The sequence below is a fragment of the Nelumbo lutea genome, chromosome 4 (genome assembly GCF_056320005.1).
Source record: "Nelumbo lutea isolate HS-2025 chromosome 4, American lotus-T2T, whole genome shotgun sequence".
NCBI classification, from domain to species: Eukaryota; Viridiplantae; Streptophyta; class Magnoliopsida; order Proteales; family Nelumbonaceae; genus Nelumbo; species Nelumbo lutea.
In genome coordinates, this window is record NC_142687.1 from 81840135 (window position 1) to 81858351 (window position 18217).

At 39.0% G+C, this 18217-nt stretch overlaps 1 protein-coding gene across 1 annotated transcript in view; it reads right to left on the reverse strand.

Annotated features, from left to right (window-relative positions):
• LOC148861322 (dihydrolipoyl dehydrogenase 2, chloroplastic-like) overlaps positions 1 to 9149 on the reverse strand; it is an 81063-nt gene extending 71914 nt beyond the window's left edge. Inside the window, exons 1-4 of the mRNA XM_088941980.1 lie at positions 8156 to 9149; positions 7222 to 7368; positions 1306 to 1440; positions 1006 to 1123 (exon numbers count right to left, since the gene is read on the reverse strand). Of these exons, the coding sequence (XP_088798106.1) occupies positions 1006 to 1123; positions 1306 to 1440; positions 7222 to 7368; positions 8156 to 8479 (724 nt within the window). The 5' untranslated portion in view covers positions 8480 to 9149. The remainder of the gene's footprint in view (positions 1 to 1005; positions 1124 to 1305; positions 1441 to 7221; positions 7369 to 8155) is intronic.
• Between the last annotated feature and the right edge of the window lie 9068 nt (positions 9150 to 18217).

Genomic DNA, 18217 nt, shown 5'->3' on the forward strand with positions numbered 1-18217 from the left:
ACACCAATTTCTTTCTTGCTTACAGACAGATAGACTGGTCCAAACCAAAGCAAAGTTCTTTTTTCTCTTTTTTTTTTTTTTGCTGAATTAAGAGAACAAACCAAAGCAAAGACATTACTGAAAGCAAAATTTTATTTCAAGAAAAACTACCCATACAGATTGGTCAAACTATATCTGCATGTGGTCACATCAAATATGATGGATCTGGTGCATTTTGTGGGGCCTTGAGCATTTTCAGTATTAGTTCTAAACATTGGTCTCACATGATACCAGATCAATAGTGTTCAAAACAACCATATGCAAACAGAGTTTGACCAACTCATATGTAGCATCACTCTAACATGTAATCACCATTCCCGCACATCAAATGGATCTACTAACCCCAAAACTTTCCATGTCTTACATCTGCAGAGTATCAAGAATTATCATTGGAAGTCTCATCTAAGTCATGCCTCTGTAAAAGCTTAGCATGATTGGCCACTTTTTAAGTTCAATTGAACTTTTCCCAAGTTCCAACTAATACAGTCAACCACAGTATTGATTATATACTTTCCCTTATCTATTCTTCTTTTTAATGATTTTTTTATATTTTCTATCAAAGACAAGCATTGGTTATCTGTTTGAGCTGATTTTTAGGTCCATTAAAATCTCTTCACTGAGACCCCAAGTTGTTCAGTGGGTCTTGTAGCCCCTGATTCAAATATTGCCTATTGATTTTCTTCTTTCATGTGATGTTCAGTACATAAATCAGATAACATTTTCTAATTGCAAGGTAGCATCTCCAGAAGACAGAGGACCAATTTTTGTCTTCCTTAAAATGGTCACCTTGTTAAACACTTCGAAATATTGAAAAGCACTTTAGATACACTTTTGATGCAATTTATTAAAAGCATTATGAATTTAAGAAGACGTTGCACTTTGGAATAATTCTAAGAAATGTATCCATCTCCCAAGATTAATAAAACCTAAATATCAGTATAATAGGCCTGTGATATTCGCACTTACCATCAACTTCAATGCCTTTAGGGACAAAGGGAACAGACCCAGTAGCAATAATTATGTCTTTGGCAGTTATTACATTGTCAGAGAACCCAACTTTTCCATACTTGACCTTTTGTGGGCCCTGAAGAAAATCCAGCCATAACATTGTCTTAAGCATTATAATGAAGATGAACAACTAAAAGCATGAAATTAAATTATTGGAATGAACCTAAGGTGGAATTTTCAGATTACATAAACACAGGTTTATACAGTTAATGAAAATGATGTCTTGTTTTACAAATCTACATGGTATACATGACTAACCAAAATTGTGCCAACGCCTGTCAATATGTCCACACCAAGAGCTTTCAGCGAATTGGTCAAGTTATTACGAATTTTTGTAGCAAGATTATTTGCATGGTCGGCAACCCCCTGCCTGTCATACCCAGCAGATGAAACCTATCATCAGAAATAACTACATGTCAGAGAAATATGAAAGAAGAAAATACTTCCACACAATGTGGTTGCAGATAATATATAGTACATCCATTAGAAAATAATTGTGGACGTACTGAATGAGGACCTGCTCAAGTACAAGCAACATCAGTAGTAGATCACTAGATCTGACTACCAGAACTAAACAATTGATTAACTGAAATTGTTTCATTGATGCCATCTACACCCCGCCCATGGCAAAATAAATAAATAAATATGGTACAATAGAATCAGAAGAAGCAATAAATGAAGAAAAATTGAAGTAGGAAGTTACAAGATTAGGATTGTTAGATAATTGCAATTTATCACTGCATGCTATTGCAGTAATGTCAAAATACCTTAATTACCTTCTAGGATGCAAATATGTGTTGGTTATCCAGAAAAGAAAGTAAACTATTAGTGACTAAAACAAAAAGTTCTATATCCAGTGCTGAGCACTTCTGTTCACCCAGAGCAATTAAAGATAAGAGGTTCTATAACATGAGCAAGGTTATAGAACCAAAAAAAAAAAAAAACATAAGAAAGGTCACACAGAAGGTGCAATGTGGAGAAGAATCATGCAGTAACATTAGGCATACCACACCATAAATCAGTCATATAATCACTACTTTGTTTCAAGAGGAACACTTTTCACAGAATGTTTGAGAAAAAGAGTGACTTGTTATAGAAAAAAAAAAAAAAAAAGAAAAGGAGAGTGCATGAGATAATGTACAATGGAAGCAAACTACACACAGGTTACAAAGGCATAATTCTATCACTATACAAGCTTTCACTGTGCACACCAGATCTAGCCTCATCCAAGTAGTGAGCCAATCTCCAAGGCCCACTTTCCTTCTCCCCAATCCATTTTATCGTGTTGCTAGAGTCACCTTTGACTACTAGATCAGTCAAGCCTTGATTTCTTGTGATACTGAAACCCATTAGAACAGCTAAAATTTCATCCGTTGTGTAGTCTGCAGCCCCCATTGGTTCACTAAAGACCCACATAAGGCTTCCATCCCTCCTCTTAAACACACCACCAATTCCTGCTGTTCCCCGGTTTCTGGTTGCACTTCCATCAAAGTTCAGAGTCATCTCCTCCTCTTCTCTTAGCTGGACCCCCCCCCCAAACACACTACTACGACCAACCAACAAGAACATCAAAAAACAAAGAAAGCAAGAGAAATACGTCACTTCTGCAACAACCGTGCCACCAAATTGCTGCATCTGCATAGCACAGATCACTCTTCCACCTCATCGAACTCTTTTTGGCCTCCCTCCTCACCCCAAGTTTCTCCCCCTAACTCTTCAGAGACCTTACTCAAGCTTTCTTCTCTCCTTTTTCTCTCATAAGCTTCCAAGGCTTTCCTTACAACATTCTCCCCCCCCCCCCCCCCCCAATGAGAACAAGCACAGGGATTTACCAATCCACCTCTCTATTGACTAGAGTCTTCAAATCCACGCCACCTTTCTTTATCTCCTTATCCTCCTGTACTGCCTTAGGAGAGACCTCACTCGAATCAGACTCCTCCCTAACAGTTTTCTCTAACAAGTCAGGATTGAACGACTTCCCCTGGTTAGAACCATCCTGACGAGGCTTAATCCTGACCCCATTAGATGAGAAAGAAGAAGCCAGGCAAGATTTCTCCTGACTCAAAGATCTTAGTTTAATCCCTCTCCTTTTGTATATCTTTTTATACTTACTTGTTGGTCCGGCTCCCACCAGGCCCTCCTTAAGCTTGGAGAACACCTTCGTGACATGCACTACATTGAGATTGCTTGAAGGTCTGATCTTCCATGGGACTTCCGAAGCTTCACCCTTGTCTGTTGCACTTGCCAACTCCCAACCTACCAACAAGCACTTCCAAGACCCGGTAACCGGTATCAATCCTATGGCCCTCTACTTGATTTATACTCTCTAAGTCAGAGACCTTCTTGCCCTCAACTTATGAAATACCGTCCTCTTCTTCCTTGTCCCCTTCCTCCTTCCAAACCTTGAAATTGCCCTCCACCTCCTCGACCCCCTCCTCCGCCCTATCTCTACCCACAACCCCTGCTTCCAGATCCTTCTCTGAACTTCCTCGCTATAAACTAGAAACAGGGTCCCTAAACTCCTGGCTTAAGTCCAGACTCGAAGAAATAGGTTTCGGCTCTTCCTTCTCAACCCCAAGAAAGAACGCCAAAGCAATAGACAAATCTTCGTCACGACCGCCTTGAGAATGCTCCTTAGAACTTGAAGGAACCTCATGATTGAAATGGCATTGTCCAAGAGTTTGAACATTAGAAGCGTCAGCTGTCTGCAAACTAGAATTCGAGGCGTTCCAAGGAGACCTAAAGTCTGCCCCCTTCTTAAAGACTCTTTTCTCAACTCTCCCCCATCGAATTCCAAGAACACCTCCGACTAAGCCGCTAGCCCCACGCCTCCTAATAACAGACTGTTTTATCCTTGAAGCATGGGGCCCACTATTTGTATTCTCCAAATCCTTACTCGAGGAACTAAACACTTTTTCAGAAATGTCTCCCTGTTTGAAGACTCCCACCACGTGTTCGTTTTCACCAATGAGCTCTTCAGTTCCCAGCTGCAAAAATATGTTTTTACCCCCCCCCACCCACTTTTCCCGCATCTCTCCACTCTCTTCCGCCTGTCCCTCCATCTCCCCAACCTTTCACTTTCCATCATCTTCCTCCTCCTGCCTTGCATTCACAGGAGCAGCCAGCACCCTTTTTTACTTTGCAGAGCGATCTGACTCCTGGAAAGGCAAGACCAATGAATCCTCCCGAATCCAACAGAACAGGATGCAGCCTTCAACCACCAACCTCAAATCGTACCACTCTCCAGCAAAGTTTAAAGCCATGCTCAAGGGGATAAGATGAATGTGCTCTACTTCAACCAAGATTCTTGCTGCTACCAAATTTTTTAGATTTTACGTTTGGGCATTAACTCTTCTAAAGCATCCACAGGCATTTCTGATAGCACAAAATGTGTTCAGGTCCCAGGCATGGAGTGGAATCCCAAAGACATTAATCCAGACAAGACTCTTGCTACTGAATTCTCTAATTGCCCCCACTAGCAGATTCCATCTACCCAACCTAAGCTCCAGCGACCTGGACACTGAAATTTCTCTATCCAGAATTTCATCTGCCTCCTCCTTGCTGTGGAAGATGAATAGAAAGAAACCTGCATTTAACTTTCTCACCTGGACATCTTTCCTTGAGGCTTTTGACTCTTAAAGGACTGAGTGAAGAGAACAATAGTTCCAACAGATTCTGCTAAAGCATATTCATAGTAATTCCTTTGAAATTCTCCAAATTCAGCACCCACAGATTGCACAGGTATATTATATGAGAAATCAAGTCTCCCATGGATCTAGCTTTGTTGTCAAAAATGTGATTGTTTCATTCTTCCCAAACACCCCAAATTACTGCTCGAGCCACTGTGTACTAGTAGATTCTCCCCTGTTTTACTTTTACCTAAACCTCCTCCCTTCCGTTGCCTTTAAAAATCTTCAATATGTTCAAGAAAAACTTGGCTGTAACCATCAAGATTTAGAAATTGAAGCCCAACCTTCCTTGTTTCTGAACAATGTAGAAGGTACGTTCAGCTGACTCATCATTGCTGAGACAAAAGGTGCAGAATGGGAGAGGAAGCACAATCTACCTTTGTGCTTTTTCTGTAATAAACCACAAGTGTTTAATTCTTTTCAAGCAAGCGTCCCACACAAAAAAGGAAACTCTAGGAGGCATGTGGGCAATCCAAACTCTTCTACAAGGGAAACCCAGAGTTTGTATCACCTGACACCAAGGCCCTGAAAAAATATTTAGTTGAGAACTTCCTGGCAGGGTGGAGCTTCTAGATTTGTTGGTCTTGGTTTGAGGAGGGAAAATAGACCTTTCTTAAGGCATGTATCAGATCTGCAATTTCATCAATCTCAACATCCCTTAAGGCTCTTCTTAAGTTTAGGTTCCACCTTGTTAGAGGAGGCAAATCTGATAACCAGGAGACTAAGACTGGAGTTTCGTGGGAAAAAAAAAATTATCGGATTTGAACCATTGACTTACGCCTTACCATGGCGTGACTCTACTGCTGAGTTAAAAGGGCCCATTTTATTCAACTCATGAATTAGCCCACTATGAGTCGTCGACTGCATATATACAAATCCAAAAAGAATTTTTTTTTTTTTTGTAATGGTGGCTTCTTGGTTTTGGGAGAGGTTAAACAAGCAGAGGTAAGTGTTATCCAAAGTGTTTTCTCCCCACCAAAGGTTAGTCCAGAATTTATTTTAGCCACATTCCCTACTCTGCATCTAATAAAGGAAATAAATAAATTGTAGGTAGAGCAAATACCTTTTGCAAGGATTATTGGCTTTTGCTCGATTCAAGTGGACCTTGGCACCTTGATATCCCAACCGTTGGCACTCTTCCCAGGATTATTAAGGTGAGCATTTCTCCTTTTGAGAGGTAACCTTTCTTCCACGTGGCCAATATTTTTTCACACTTCTCCACCATTGGGTCCCAAATACTTTGGCTTCTCAGATTTCCTCTGAGGGCATTTCCAAGAGATGGGAAAATTTTCCACCTTACATCCTAGGACCTCCTTAAAGTTGTTCACCAAGCTTTCACTTGTATTTATTCCCACAATGCTACTCTTAAAAAAAAAATACTTGAAGTCCCAACACCTTCTCAAAACAAGTGATTGCCTTTTCTAAATCATTGATTCTCCAGGTCATCCTCCAAGAATAAAATGGTATCATCAGCAAAAAAACAAATGAGACAAGTGAGTTGCTTATCTTCCAACTTTGAACCCTCTCAGCAGGTTGAGACTTTTTTCCTTCTGAATAAAGTAACTGAGAATATATCTACAACCAAAGTGAAAAGAAAGGGGGAGAGGGGGAAGCCTTGCCTAAGAAGACTGGTTAACAGATTCCATGAGGCAATCTGGTTGTTTGGGCCCCACTTGTTCCTCTCATCACTCTATTAATGGGGAAATTCCAGCTTATAACCCCATGCCATATGAACAAAATAAGGTCATTTTTGTGCACATTTTCAAAAATAAATAAATCACAAATTTAAAAGGCCCATATAGCTTAAACAAGTGTTCAATCCAGAAGTTCCTCTATCCAATAGATGATTGGATAAGGCACAAAATTCTTTTACAACAAAGAAAAAGGTGAAGTCATCTAACAAGGTTCCCTAATTGATCCAATTAGGAAAACCGAAAACCTACAGACAAGTATAGATATGCATGCCACTAGGCATATTCCTTCATTCAAGCTACTAGGGCAGCGTTTGGACCTTGGTATTGCATTCCTGTTTAGACTCCACGTAAGTGTCATATAGGCAATTTGACTTTACTGTATCAAGACCATGTTTGATTGGGCATATTTTAACTTCAAATGCTTGTACCACCCTTCCCATTGGTTATGTGCATGGGGATGTTAGGTGAAATTCCTTTTTGATGTTCCCCCTACAGGGGGCATTTCCACTTCAGCTGCCTTATGTGGCACCTAATGACACTTATGTGTTTAAAACTACAATAAACTATTGTCAATTGTGTTATGTTCCAAAACATCTTACTTTTCCAATTTCCAATGTTGAGACTCAAAACACCACATGGGAGTCCCATGTGTACAGAACACTGGCGTGTCCACTCGTGATTGGTTATGTAGACTGATTCACACACTTGTGTTTGCAGCAGATCTCATCTCACCAAACATCATGAAGATTAATAGCCACCAGGGACAGTGTAATTGCTATCAGCTATATTACCTGCAAGCCCAAAGCCTTCAAGTGATGTTCACTCTGAAGCTCGCGCATCCGACCACTCACAGCAAGAAGAGCTTTAGAAGGAACACAGCCTCGATTTACACATGTTCCTCCAACCACATCTCCCTCAATGATAGCTGTCTTTAGACCCTGCAACAGTCATTTATTATTTTCTCAGATCATATTAATCACATACAGTGAAATAAGAGAAATGACCGGAATAAAATTAGTAAAGGCAACTTATGAAAAGAATGGAAATATTCTTTTTAACTCAGTACCTTAAATAAGATGATAAAAGATCCATTTATGAGACCTGCATGATCACATTGACCATGCTTGATTTTAAGTCATAAAAAACTCGTTGGAAAATGTTGTACATCATAAACTGTTCCCCCTGACATCTCTAGGAAGGCAAAAGTTCTAGAGAGCACCATGCAGAGAAGTTCTGAAACTAAAAGTACATCTACCTAGTTCACATTAAGTATGCTAACAGCAATCATTTTTTATAATAGAAATAGGGTTGTTCGACACACGAATCAGTTCTCAGTTCCCATCTGTAGGAAACAGGTCATTCAAGTGGATTCGCTTTGTCTATTGAAACTCTGCATTTTCAGCTAATTATAATTCTTGTTGATACCGTAGATTCACTTCGTCTCACTAAGCTACGACAACTAAAAGTCCAAGTATCGCGGGAAAATTACAATTAGCTAACTATAACATTTCAAATGCTAATACGAGCTAATCAAAATACAGATAATTCAACCAAAACACAACTAATAAAACCCCTACCTTCAGACAACAGTAACATAGAAGAAGGTCCAGAAACTAATTACAAGATCCTCACGCTTCCAACTATCAGCATAGTTGCGAACTAAGTTAAACGAAAGAAAACAAGCTCAATTTCCAGGTCCAATCAAGCAAAAACAAAGCACCAAACCTTCTCGACCGCATGAAGTGCAGCTCCATGACCTCCAACACCAGCTCCAATGATAACAAGATCGTAATCAAACCCCTTGGAAGGAACTCCATTGTCCTTCAACGAAGCTGATAACTTCTTAAAGAGCCTTCGCTGCGACAATGCAACTTGATTACAAGCAGAGAGTTTTAAAGTAGAAAATCCCAAGGCCTCTCCTCTGAGACCACAGAAACGGAAACTTGAAGGCTTGGATGCATTAGTGGAGAAGAATTCAACTGCGCGATCGGATCTAGCAAAGGCGAGTGAAGAAGGAGAGGAACTGGACAGAGAGATCGAAGCCTGCATTTTCTCTACCTTCTGAAAGGTGCTCCGGACTTGTGGTTGTGGTTTTCACTTTTGAAGCGAGTAATTAGAAGAGAATGAACATTTGAAGAAGAAAGAAATTGGAGTTCAATGGGGAGAGGTACGGAGGGGAGTTATAGTTATGGGTTGGGTAACAGAGCCAGAGGGGCGGCGTAGCCAAAGTTAAGCAGATAAACTATTTTCTCGCTACTTCATTTTCGGCTGACGCTGACGCACCCCTTTTTCTTACTCTCGCCACGCGCGCTGCTTCGGATTGTCACGGGGATAGTCGATGAGTCCCCTTACGGCGATCGATTGACTCGACTAAAGGCAACGAACAATAAAACCAATAACGATGCTACCCAGATTAATTAAAAAAACATTTTGTATTGCATTAAATATGGCGAGGAGAGGAGATTTCGTACTTAATTATGTCTTGGTTCCATTCAACTATCTACCTCTCCGCAAATTACGTCTTAGTTACATCAATATGCTTTAAAAATCATACTACTATTTACAATACTACCATTGTCAATACCCCATACAAAAATATTACAATAGCTCCCTCAAGATTCATAGAGTACAATAGCCCACTCAAGACTCATACATTGATACATTGATGGCATTTTGGCAAGCTTCCCTTGTGACAACCTCCCCCGCCAACTCAAACTATGTCCTTGTAGATTGCTACTTCAGGTACTATTTAACTTTGTCAGCAAAAGGCAAAAGTTCTTCCGCAAGCTGCCAACTTTCTTCTTCTTCAGGCCTGGACCACTTCACCAAGTATTATCGCTAGGGAGTCTAGATAGAGGGGGATGTCCTATGGTCATAGATGGAAACTACCTTGCAGATTTTGGGTGGTTGAAACAATGGTGGAGGTTGATGAGGTTGGTTTCAAGTGTTATCAAGGGTATCAGCATGATAAGGCTTAACTTGGTTGGCATAGAAAACAAGGTGGACTTTTATCGAGCTTCTTCCTTGGTGTACTTTCCTATTCGGGAAACAATCTCACAAGGTAGTGTACTCTCCTAAAAAGGTGCAGGTTGTTTGAGTGGAGTTCAAATATTACTATGTCACCTACTTGAAAGTGGTCTAGTCTTCTACCATGGCCTGTCCATTTCTTCATTCTTTTGGAGGTTTTCTCTAGGGATGCTTGAGTAAAGTCAAGGTTTTCTTTCTAATACCTGGTGAAGGTGAATGATTTCGAGCTTCTTCCTTGGTACTTGACAGCTATGGTGTGTGGACACTACGGCATTTGGCCGGTGATGACTTCAAACGGACTCTTGTTCGTCGACGAGCTCTCCTGTGCGTTGTAGGAGAACTATGCAATGTCCAAAAGGTGTACCCAATTCTTTTGAATGGCTGAGACGAAGTGTCGAAGATATTCTTATAAGAGGGAGTTTGTCCTCTTGGTATGTCCATATGACTTTGGGTGGTTGCCGCTGGAGAAGTTCAATTGTGATCCCATGAGCTTGCAAAATTCTATCTAGAAGGCTTTGGTGAAGCATGGGTCACGATCATTAACAGTGTTCTATGGTACACCCCACTTGACAACTTGCCCAAAAAGTAAGTATGTTGTCTCCTCTGCTATGCATACCTTGGGTGGTAGGATGAAAGTCACATACTTAAAGAACCTATCAACCACAACAAGAACGGAGGCATAATCTCCAACTTTGGGTAGACCACTGATAAAGTCCATAGAAACACTCTCCCAAGGGCGTGTGGGGATAGGCAATGGCTAGACTAGGCCCATAGGCTTTTGATGATTTGGCTTATCCAATTGGCAAATCCCTCACGTCATCTTCCATGCAAGGCTAATAATAAGCATGTTGCAGTAAGGCAAGGGTGCACTGCCAACCTGGATGTCCAGCCCAAAGGCTATCATGGAACTCACACAGAAGTGTCTTCCTCAGGTCATCAGCTCATGGAGCAAACATCCAACCACCTCAAGTAAGTAAAAGATCATCTTCAACTCAGAACCGGCGAGTCTTCCCTTCACGTGCAACTTGCATCAAATTGTTGGCAAGGGGGTCCTTCTTGAGACCTTCTCAAATGTGATCCTTGAGGTCCACAATAACTTGGCACATAGATGATCTGCTTGAGGGGAGGGTGTCTAATTCAACTTTCCCACTAAGGGCATTTGTAACCCTGTTCGTCTATCCTGGCTTGTGCTCCAAAGTCATCTCAAATTCGGCCAAAAAGTCTTGCCATCGTGCATGCTTTGGACTTAACTTCTTTTGAGACTAGAAGTAACTGATAGTTATATTGTCCGTCTTCACCACAAAGTGGGAGCCAAGAAGATAGTGTCACCATGTGCGGAGGCAATGTACAATGGTTGTCCTCTCCTTCTCTTGTACCATGTATCTTCGCTCAACCTCATTGAGCTTACGGCTCTCAAAAGCAACTAGGTGGCCCTCTTGCATCAACATGCCTCTACTAGCAAAGCTTAAGGCATCTGTGTGCATCTCATATGGCTTGTTGGGATCTGGTAGAATTAGCACCAGTTCTTTTGACACGGACTTCTTCAAATCTTCAAAGGCTAGTTGGCATGCTTTTGTCCATCGCCATGCATTTGTCTTCTTCAAGAGATTAGTCAATGTGGCAGCCCGAGTTGAGTAGCTTGGTATGAATCTCCAGTAGTAGTTGACAAGCCCCAAGAAGGATCAAAGCTCTATCGTCGTGGTAGGGGGCTCCAAATCTTGAATGGCCTTGACTTTGGTGGAGTCCATGCTGATGGTGCCCACATGAATGATGTACCCAAGGAAGGCCACCTTTTCGTTGGCAAATGAACACTTTTCTTTCTTTGCATATAAATGGTTCTCCCATAGTACCTAGAATACAATGCAAAGGTGGTCAACATGTTCCTCTAGTGAAGTACTATAAATTACAATATCATCTATGTAGATAACAAATTGATCAAGATAAGGATGGAAAATGTGATTTGTCAATGTACAAAATGTTGCTAGGGCATTGGTGAGACCAAAAGGCATGACAAAGAATTCAAATGACCCATTTCTAGTGACGCAGGTGGTCTTATGTTCATCACCTTCAGCAATGCAAACTTGATAATAGCCCGAGCGAAGGTCCAATTTTGTGAAGTACTTAACATGGCTCAATTGGTCAAACAAGTCAGCAACTAAAGGAATGGTAATGGGGTACTTGTTCTTGATAGTGAGATTGTTCAAGGCTTGATAGTCAATGCAAAGGTGGAGTGAGCCATCATGGTTCTTCTAAAATGAGAAAATGGGGTTCTATAAGGGAGCCTTGGTAGGTTGAATGAACCCAACTTCTAATAACTCGCCCAGTTGCTTCCTTAGCCCGACAAGTTCTAGATGAGGCATGCAGTATGGAGGGCAAGTTGGTGGCTTGGCATCTGGTTCAAGCTTAATCTTGTGGTTAACTTCTTGCCTTGGTGGTAGTGTCCTTGGGAGTTGTGGTGGCATAACATCACTAAATTCACCCAAAATGGCCATGATCTTTGGATGTACACTTCTTGGAATTGCCTCCTAGGGTTCAACAATGGTCATTGTGGTTAGGTAGGTACCTTTACCCTTCCAAACACAATTCCAGAGTTGCAAAGGTTGATAACTGCTTGTCTAGCTAACCAACACCATGCATAATTGGTACCACACAAGGTGAGGGCTCTTCAATGAGTTCAGAAAAGGCACGGGCACCGCCTTCACTTGTGTTAGAAAATCCATGCCGAAAAAAACTCGAAATTCATCCATAGGAGCTACTGATAAATCGACAAGCCCTTCCCAATCACCCGCATGTAGTTCTACTCCACGGGCCACCCCTAGATGGGTTTGGCACTAGAATTCACCACATTCAACTACCCCACTTCTTTGGTTGGAGTAAGCTTCAGACATTGTGCTTCTTCCATCGAGATGAAGTTGTGGGCAGCACCTGTGTCACCCATGGCTTTTGCGGGTTTCCCATTTAAGGATATTCCAATGCACATCAACCCCTTCTATGTGGGCTTCTTAGTCTTCATGGTAGTCACCTTCTTCTTCAAGGCATTGAATCTCTGTAGGACCTCCATCCTTAGTTCTTCTGCCTCATTCTCTTCGTCGTTGTGTTCATCATCACTAATCTTTGCAGGAAGAGCATTCAACTTTCCTCGACTTGGGCACTCCCTCGTCCAATGTTTTCCTTCGCAAATGAAGCATGATGCTAGAGGGGGTCTCTTGGTGAAGTTTCTACCTCTGAAGTTGGACTCCCCCTTGGGCTTCCTCCAGCCTTTCCCATCATTAGGCTTATTGTATCTAGTAGGACCCTTTGGGGAAAAATAAGGCTTTTTGTCTCCTATCTTACCTTGGCCCTAAGAGTTGTTGGGCATAGGGCCATTTTTATTTGGTCTTCTGTTGAAGCTCATCCCGCTTTTAAAGGCCATACATGAAGTTGAAAAGCAAGTCCTTGTCTAAGATGTCAATGATTTTGAGTGTCAGGGTAGAGAATTCCTTCACGTACTCATGCAATGAGTTTGTGTGCTTCAAGTTCTTAAGCTTTTTGCAGGCTTGGTACTCCACAATCTCTAGATAGAAATAACGCTTTATCTCACTATTGAACATGACCCAAGTATCAATGGAGCATAAGCCTTGCTCCGAATTGGCACACATCTCCTACTCCACCATAGCATAGCAACATCAGTAAGATGCATATCAACAATGCATACATTGGCCTGGAGCGGAAAAATATTGTTCCATCTGCTATAAGAAGTTGTCAAGCTCCCAGGCATCTCGAGCCCCTGCGTAAGGGGTAGGCTTATGAACTTTGATATTGGAAGATGCTGGAGCGGTCAGCGCATTAGCGGCGCTGACCATTAACTTCTTCAAAACGGTCACTTCACCCTTCAAGTCCTTGAGCTGAGCTTGAAAGCAAATAACCAAGCCTCTAGGGGGTTGCTTGATGTGTTGGAAGTGTCACTAGAGCGCTCCTCCAGTCTCTCAACGGAAACTAATAATCTTTCCATGTTGAGATGGAGCTCATCAACACGATCACGAGCTTCATCTACAACTACCTCGCATCATATGATGTGTTTGTCCATGGCCACGAACTTGTTGATGGAATTTTCGTGTTTGCTAGATTTGGACGTCATGGCTTTGTCTTTGGGCGAGCTACCTCTAGGCTTGTCATCAGGTTGATACACCTATGAGATCTCTTCTTGTATTTCATCATGGACCTCTTGCTTCTTCATCTTGCTAGAAGCAATGTAGGGCACGTCGTGTGACAGATCGTATTGTGGAAAGTAGGAGGGACTCGTGCTTTGATACCAACTATCACGAGGCAAGTTTACGAGGCCCCATGCGATGCTCGATTGGGTCAAGTAAGCTAATGAAACAAGGCAACAAGCAACAAAAATAATAACGATGGCAAACAAATAAGTCAAAAGACACTTTGTATTGCATTAAAAATGACAAGCATAAACACACAATTTAGTATCAAGGGGATCTCGTGCTTAACCTTTACACGTCTTAGTTCCACTAAACTACCTACCTCCCCTCAAAGAGTAGCTTAAGCTTTTGGGGGGGTGATAGAAGATTACATCAACATGCTTGAAAAATCATACTACTATTTACAATGATGCCATTGGCAATACCCCCCCTCCCCATACAAAAAGAGTACAATAACCCACCAAGACTCACATTAACACACTGATGGCACTTCAACAAGTTTCCCTTGTGTCAGGATGGTGATTGGTGTGTCATGTGTGTATTAGTATTTTCTCCTGAATTAGTGGGAGACCCATTGCCAATAATGGATTAACTGAACCCCAAGGGTTGCTCCCATTTGGAGGGGTTGAAGTGCACGACTTATTGTTTTTTAAGTTATTAATAAGCATATATGTGGTTTGTACCTCATCCAAATATGTGATAATCAAATCGAGTTGTGAAGTTTCAAGTATCAATGATAGGCCTACTCGTTTGGCTAGACTTTTTTATAGTATTTTCTCTTTTTGGTGTATCTTTTTTCTTTTGTTCATTTATCAAAAAAATGTAAGATTTAAATATAAGGAATTGAATGAGGTGAAAAAGTAGTAGTCAATTTACAATTTAAACTTTGAAATTAAATAAGAAATAAATTAAAAAATGAGTATTTTAGTCAAAAAAAAGCTCCACAATCTTATTCATATTTTTAATATTGGTGTAAATATAGAATTATAGATGTGTTCAATTATTTCTACATTTTTTTATATTTTTGTTTATAAAAATAATTCTAATATATCACACTTTTTATTTAATATGATAAATATATGATATTATACATGTGCCTGAGTAATTTTTTACAAAGTTTATATATTTTTTATTTTATTAATTTTTATTATTTATTTATGACGTTAAAGATTAACACATTTAACCCAAAAGTTGAAATATTATTATTAATTTGTATATTTCATTTTTTGTTAGTTCTAAAGTATGTATTTCGTTTTTATTATCAATAAAAGTAATTCTTGTTTATTACACTTATTTTTTATTTGTTTAAAAAATGTCATAAATGGGTCTAACTTTTTCTACATTTTTGTAATTTTCTATATTTGTTTCTATTTTAAAATTTTTATTACCTAACTAAGACTCCGTAGGTTGATCAATTCAAAATGATTAGCCACCACTTAGATAAAAATGGTGTTGTTTTTTAGTCAATTTTAAAATATATGGGTTTATATTGTTAAAAATATTAATATAGATCTAATTAGTAGTATTTATTAATAAAAATAACTTAAAAATATAGGATTTAATAAGAGAAAATGGGATTTAATACCTTAAGTATATGACTTAATAAGAGGAGATTAAATGAGGTGGAAAGTAATAATTAAAATTACATTTTCAACCCTTACAATTGGAAATGAATTAAATACACAAATATATGCCTTTAATAACCATTAAAGCTATAATAAAATGATTGTTATACCTTTTCTCAAACAAAGAAGTAGAGGATAGTTTTAGTCCAAAAAAGGTTTCATGTCGCATGCATACTTTTATATATGGTATAGATGTTTGGTGAGAAATCCAAAGAGCCTAATTCCATTGTTAATCATTTAGGTTGTTTGACGCTTCATTGTGATGTTAATGTATGCACAAGAACATTTGTTAGATCTTACTCTTAAAATTGTCTTTTGAATATTATATATAATATGATATATTATAAGGTCCAAATATGATGCCATAGAGATATGATATCAAAAAAAAAAAAATTTACAACCAATACATTGGTATCTTAAAAGGGGATGACCAATCAGGTGGTACTCATCAAAATTTACAAGCAGGTCATTAAAACTGGTTGAATCATCAAAATCTATCCAATTTTTAACGGTTTTACCAGGTTTTAACCAGTTCTATCAAATTTTCAGAAATTTTTAACTTGGGTTTCTAAAAAAATGAACTAATTTTTTTGTTGTTCTTCTAAATATTCATGTATCTAAGGGTCCATTTAGTTTACAGGTGGAATCATAATCAGAATTAAAATCCTTCAAAATCAAAATCAAAATGATTTATTCCCATAATCTATTTGGTCTAAATAGAATTAGCTAGAATGTGATTTCATTCCTAAGAGATGGGGAGGAATGACCATTCACTCAAATGGGAAAATGCTATTCCACCAAGAATGGGTATGAGATTCTGATCCAGTCCACCCAAACAGCTGGAATCATTCGATTACAGACCTCTATTCTCACGAATCAAACAGGCCATTAGATTCTTAAAACCAAGAAATAGTATGCACCTTATTACAATTTTTTCACCATTCATTATTCCTTTTGTTTTTCTTTCCTCCCACGTTATTCATCTTCTTTTTCCACCTCATTTCTCATACTTTCTATCTAGAGGATATAATATGATTTTAAAATTTAGAATTTTTAAATGAATTCACCTGTGATTTTTCATTCATAGAGGTTTTAAATTCAGTGGAGATAGCCCATAAGGTATATTCAAATACTGTTGGAAAACTCAGGGTAGCTGAGGATTTTACCGTTATTACAACTCCATTGAGGATAGTTTTTTTTATGCTTGTAATCCTCACCAAGCCATTGAGGGGAGGAACTACTACTAGTCCAATGACGTCATGCCAAATAGGAAAGCTTGTAGAGGATTCAGATGGATACTTGGCCTAGGGTGATGTGACGAATCCATGTCAAGAGAGAACTTTGATATACCCACGTGTTAAAAAACTGGCCCAATTTGGCGAACAAGTCGATTACCTTGTTCCTTTCAATTTAATTACATCTTAAATGGTCTTATAGAAACGTTTATCTTCTGAGATTCCATGGCAATAAAATATTGGGGAACCTCCTTCATCTGGATCAACCCCTACCATGGACCATGGCAACCAGGCAATGAGGCAAGGTTTGGCAAAGGCATCAATTACTGTAATTACCTATGTGGAGTCTGAAGGTGGAAATAAATTCTTTGGAACTAATTAATTGTAATTTGCAAATCAAAAGACAATTAGAGAAGTGCAATCAAACCAAGTTTAGTTACATTTAACCACTAGCGGGATGTACGGGTTTTGTTAAGCGAAAGTTAAATAATATATGACTAGCTCAAATAATTTAATGTGTTAAATCTTGGATAAGAGAGCTGAACAGTCTTGCTCCTTCTCTAAAGCATGTTGATCATAATATTAGATGGCTAATTGACCTTTGCATTCCAATCAAAAACATAGTCATGAGAACATTGCTTTGGATTAGATGGACAAAACCTCAAGATGGCCATGTCAAATTAAACATTGATGGAGCTTCAAGAGGAAACCCCGGGCCTGTTGGTGGAGGAATTATAAGAATTATAGCATCGGAATTGTCTTTAAGCGCCTTCTCAAGCTACTAGGGGGTGAGCAACTCTCTTCAAGCTGCATTCTTAGCAGTCCTTGATGCTATACAACTTTGTGTGGATAAATCTCTTTTCAATATAGAGGTGGAATGTGATAATCAACTCATGACAAACGTCATGAAAAGTGATATTGTTGCTCCTTGGTCTGTTTATTACACACACACCAAAATAAAAGAAATCTCAATTGGTCTCAATATTGAGTTCCATCATGCTTTTAGGGAAGCTAACCGAGTTGCCGATTGCCTTGCTAATGAGGGAGTGGATAAAGGTTCTATGACTATCTACAATTATCTTCTTGACTTAATGGACCACGTGAGACCATTGATTGTTCAAGACAATCAAGGTCTAGTTATTCCAAGAGTCCGTTTTAGTGATGAAACTTAAATTCCCTTTTATTTTTTGTTTTATTCCTCTCATAGGGGGGAGTGAGGTTGTGAGGGAGTGTTTGTATCTAGTTGGGTTAGGGGCAAGGCGGTCTATGTCCTCCCTTGTTATTGATTTCCTTCATTTTGATAATGGTTAATAAAATTAAAAAATTATATATATACCCATATTTCTAAGTCTATAATATTTTATGTCATAAATTTAATTTTTAAGTTTAAATCTTTTGAACAAACAAACCAAAACAAAAATAGACGCAAACCAATACAACTTGAGTTGGTGGATTTTCACTAATGTCAGTCGCTTTCGAGTGAAAAACTCCCGACTTAACCAGGTCGATTTGGTTAGTGAAATAACTTGCTACCAAATTGAATAAATCCCTAAACATTCATAGTTTCAACTAAATTAATAGTCTAATCTCTAATAGATAATGATAGTTTAATCAACAATAATTATTGAAAATTTATAGCAAAAACACACAATTATTGAAAATAAATTTATAATAAAAATACAATAATTATGAATATAAAATAAATAC